Source organism: Lolium rigidum, chromosome 1, assembly GCF_022539505.1.
Source record: "Lolium rigidum isolate FL_2022 chromosome 1, APGP_CSIRO_Lrig_0.1, whole genome shotgun sequence".
Classification (NCBI taxonomy): Eukaryota; Viridiplantae; Streptophyta; class Magnoliopsida; order Poales; family Poaceae; genus Lolium; species Lolium rigidum.
Genome location: NC_061508.1, coordinates 269,458,128 through 269,461,417, shown reverse-complemented (window position 1 = coordinate 269,461,417; position 3,290 = coordinate 269,458,128). Strand labels below are relative to the sequence as shown.

General features: G+C 52.2%; 1 protein-coding gene across 1 annotated transcript; it reads left to right on the top strand.

The window, feature by feature from the left end:
- Positions 1-744: 744 nt before the first annotated feature.
- Positions 745-2,837, top strand: LOC124683687. The gene is made up of 4 exons (XM_047218154.1): positions 745-1,857; positions 1,941-2,311; positions 2,419-2,479; positions 2,614-2,837. The coding sequence occupies exons 1-4, from the start codon at positions 760-762 to the stop codon at positions 2,740-2,742; spliced, it is 1,659 nt and encodes a 552-aa protein (XP_047074110.1). The 5' UTR covers positions 745-759; the 3' UTR covers positions 2,743-2,837.
- The last annotated feature ends 453 nt before the right edge of the window (positions 2,838-3,290 follow it).

Here is a 3,290-nt window from a genome sequence, read left to right as displayed (position 1 = left end):
CGCCGTCGTCGCCGCTTTCTCCATGATTTTGTAAGGTTTGGCTACTGATTCCTAGCTCCTCTATCTTTGGAAAGCTTCGTGAGCTGTGTCCACTTTGTTTTGCCAAGATAGCTTCGCTTCTTGTTTTCTTAGTCTTTCGATTGCTGTTTCTTTGTTGGAGTGGAAGATCTCTAGTGCTTGGTACTGTTGATTCTCATGTGCTAGTATTTGCTAGGAGCCTAGGACATGAGAAAAAGAGCTCAAGGGAATGTGGAATGAGCAGGAGGATAAGCACAATTTCTTATGAGAGTGGCTACTGTAACTGAAATGCCCCTAGCCTTTACCCAATTATTCTGTCGCTTTTTCAGTTCTGCGCCGTTTCAAAATTTCAGAACGAACACCCTACTTTACTGCATGCTTTAGGTGACTCTTTTTTAGATCAACTATTGTTTAGATGACTGTATTTCTGTGCATTGGCTAGCAGATAGGTGATTTTTTTTTTTTAACTTCACAAAATAGGTGAACTTTTTCTTCCTATTATGTATGAAATGGGATTGGCTTTTGTGCAATCTAGTGTGCATTTGTGCTACGATATGCACAGTGGATTACCTTGATTTTTTCTACTTTGTAGGAGGAACAATCTGCTAACTGTGCCCTGAGCAGCGTTAATGTCAGTCACCAATTATTCGGCTCATACTATATTCCGCTACTGCTTTGTTTCAGGTCTTTTTAAATTAGCGCAAGATTTGGCCTTTGGCGACTTCCAAGCTACCACCGAAGATGTCCAGTAATCCATCTTATCAGCAGCTGGGATTGGAGGCCATGAACGCTTGTTTCTTCGGCAGCGGCATGATCAGTTCCGAAGCACCGTTCTTCTACCCGAGCATGGCGCACGATCTGAGCTTCGGCTCCGGTGATCCAGCCGGAGGCGGCGGAGCAGCAGACGTAGCGGCGCATTACACGGCGAACAACGCGATGATCACTTCGCCGGCGAACCAGCTGGTCTGGGCTGCCGCAGCTCCCTCGCAGGACAGCCACCACGCGAGCATGTCGACGGAGGAGATGAACGACGACGCCTACGCCGTCGTCCCTGGCGAGAGCTGCAGCACCGTGCACTCCATGCTCCCTCCAGGCGTTGCGGGCTTGCCGGACTTGTTCCAGTACGGCCCGTCAGATGTCACCATTGCTCAGCCGTCAAAGATGGCCAAGCTGATTACCGGAGAGCCACTCTGCAGCTGGCCCTACGCCGGGCCAAGCGCTGCGTCGATCCACGACCCGTATTACCTGACGGCGTTCTCCGCCGGCACCGGCTTTCAGGACCAGCCGGCGAGCGGCCTCTCTCTCGGGCTACGTGCCCAGTCTTCCTCGGTGACCATGGCGAACCTGCCGGACCTGTCCTCGGAGGTGAGCTGCTCCGGCCTGACCCACGTGAACAGCGAAGGCTTTGGCTATCAGCAGCCCCAGACCGCGAGGGCTTACCCTGGCACCGGCCTGTTCCAGCTTCCTCCTTACGGCGATGTCGGTGCCGGCGGCGACGAGCTGCGGCACGTGTACCCACAGCTACACTCGAGGCCTGCGCACTTCTCGCAAGTGCTGCCGCGGTCAGGATACGCGCACATTGTCCAAGAGTTGCTGAATGGGTTCGCCAGCTGCCTTCTGAAAGATGTGCCCGAGAATATGGCTGACGATTCAGTCAGTGGCATTGGCAGCGAGGCGAGCCTGTTGCTTTCGTCGAGCTGCTCGGCGAGGACGCCATCCTCGGTAAGCTCCAACCAGCTCATGCTCACCTCCGACGAGCACCGGCAGGACACCGCTGACGGCGGTAGGTGGACGGAGGCCCAGAGGTTGAGGAACGATCTCCTGGAAATATTACAGCTGGTGAGCTCCTGAATTTCTTCTGGCATGCAGTTCGCACTGTAACTTCTTCAGTAAAATCTGATGGCAGAGCATGATGGGTGCAGATGGATCAAAGGTGCAACCGGTGCTTCGATGACATCCAGACCACGGCGACCAAGTTCAGCAGCATGGTGGCGCATCCAGGCGGCGGCGTCATCGCCGCGCCGCCGTTCGCGCAGCGCGCGGTCTCCGCAATGTACCGGAGGCTCAGGAAGCGGATCACGGGCCTGATCATGGTGTCCGGCCACGGGGAGCCGTCGTCGTCGTCGTCGCTGGCCGAGAAGGAGCGGAGCTGGGAGTCAGCCTTCATCCAGAAGCACTGGGCGCTGCACCAGCTCCGGCGCGGCGACCAGCAGTCGTGGCGGCCCCAGCGCGGCCTGCCGGAGAAGTCCGTCGCCGTCCTCAAAGCCTGGATGTTCGAGAACTTCCTCCGCCCGTAAGTTTCAGATGCCAACATTTTTCTTTGCTGAACATGAGTTCGTGACATCTCTGTTTACAACTGAAAACTTTACGAGAAAGCACAATCTAATGCCTCGTTTTCAGGTACCCGAAAGACAACGAGAAGGACATGCTGGCAGCGAGGAGCGGCCTGAGCAGGAGCCAGGTACAATCTCTCAGGGCTTTTCACCATGAATTTCTTTTATTAACTTGGAACAAGAATCCCACATCGTGAGTTGTGAATCTTTCTTTTTCGATCAAAATTTATGAATGTTTCTGAGCTGCTGAAATTTTTGCTAGGTCTCCAACTGGTTCATAAACGCGCGCGTGCGCCTCTGGAAGCCGATGATCGAGGAGATGTACGAGGAGCTCAAGAAGAGCTCGGAAGGCAACAAGATCGAGCATCTGACCAAAGATGTCATTAGTTAGAACTTAGAAATGGCCGGCTAGGGTTGAAACTAGGCTGAGAGCTCCTGTCTAAGCATTGTCTCTTGTATAGAAAGTTTCAATCGTTGCAACCCATGATCATGTCTCTGGCTACTGTTCATCTGACCATTATCTATGCAACATTGTAAATTTTCCAGCCGAGTTGCAAGTAATTAGAAATATTTTATTCTGTAAGGGCATCTCGAGGCTGCACGATCTAGACAGACAAAGTGTCCATTTGTGTCTATAGAAAATGGGTAAACCCAACGGCTCCACCCAAACTAACTTATCTGTTCATGTCAACGTATTTGCGGCCTAAATTTAAGGAAATAATACTTCGGCGTGGATGCGCATCGGACTGTTTTGACACAAGATAATAACTAGTTATATATTTTTGGCCAAAATAATCATCTTTGCACAAATGGTTAAATGATTAGATAAACTAAACTACGCTGGCAGTATCTACTTGCCGTGGCACGGCCTACCACGGCCGAGGCTACTCGTAGTCACGCTACCTAGTGGTCGTCGGTGTGCCCTAACGGTCTGGCGCC

Excerpts from the sequence above, each read along its gene's own strand:
- LOC124683687 (XM_047218154.1), top strand. The coding sequence starts at position 760 with ATGTCCAGTAATCCATCTTATCAGCAGCTGGGATTGGAGGCCATGAAC. Across the intron at positions 1,858-1,940 it reads TCCTGGAAATATTACAGCTG|ATGGATCAAAGGTGCAACCG; the intron begins GTGAGCTCCTGA and ends TGATGGGTGCAG. Across the intron at positions 2,312-2,418 it reads TTCGAGAACTTCCTCCGCCC|GTACCCGAAAGACAACGAGA; the intron begins GTAAGTTTCAGA and ends CCTCGTTTTCAG.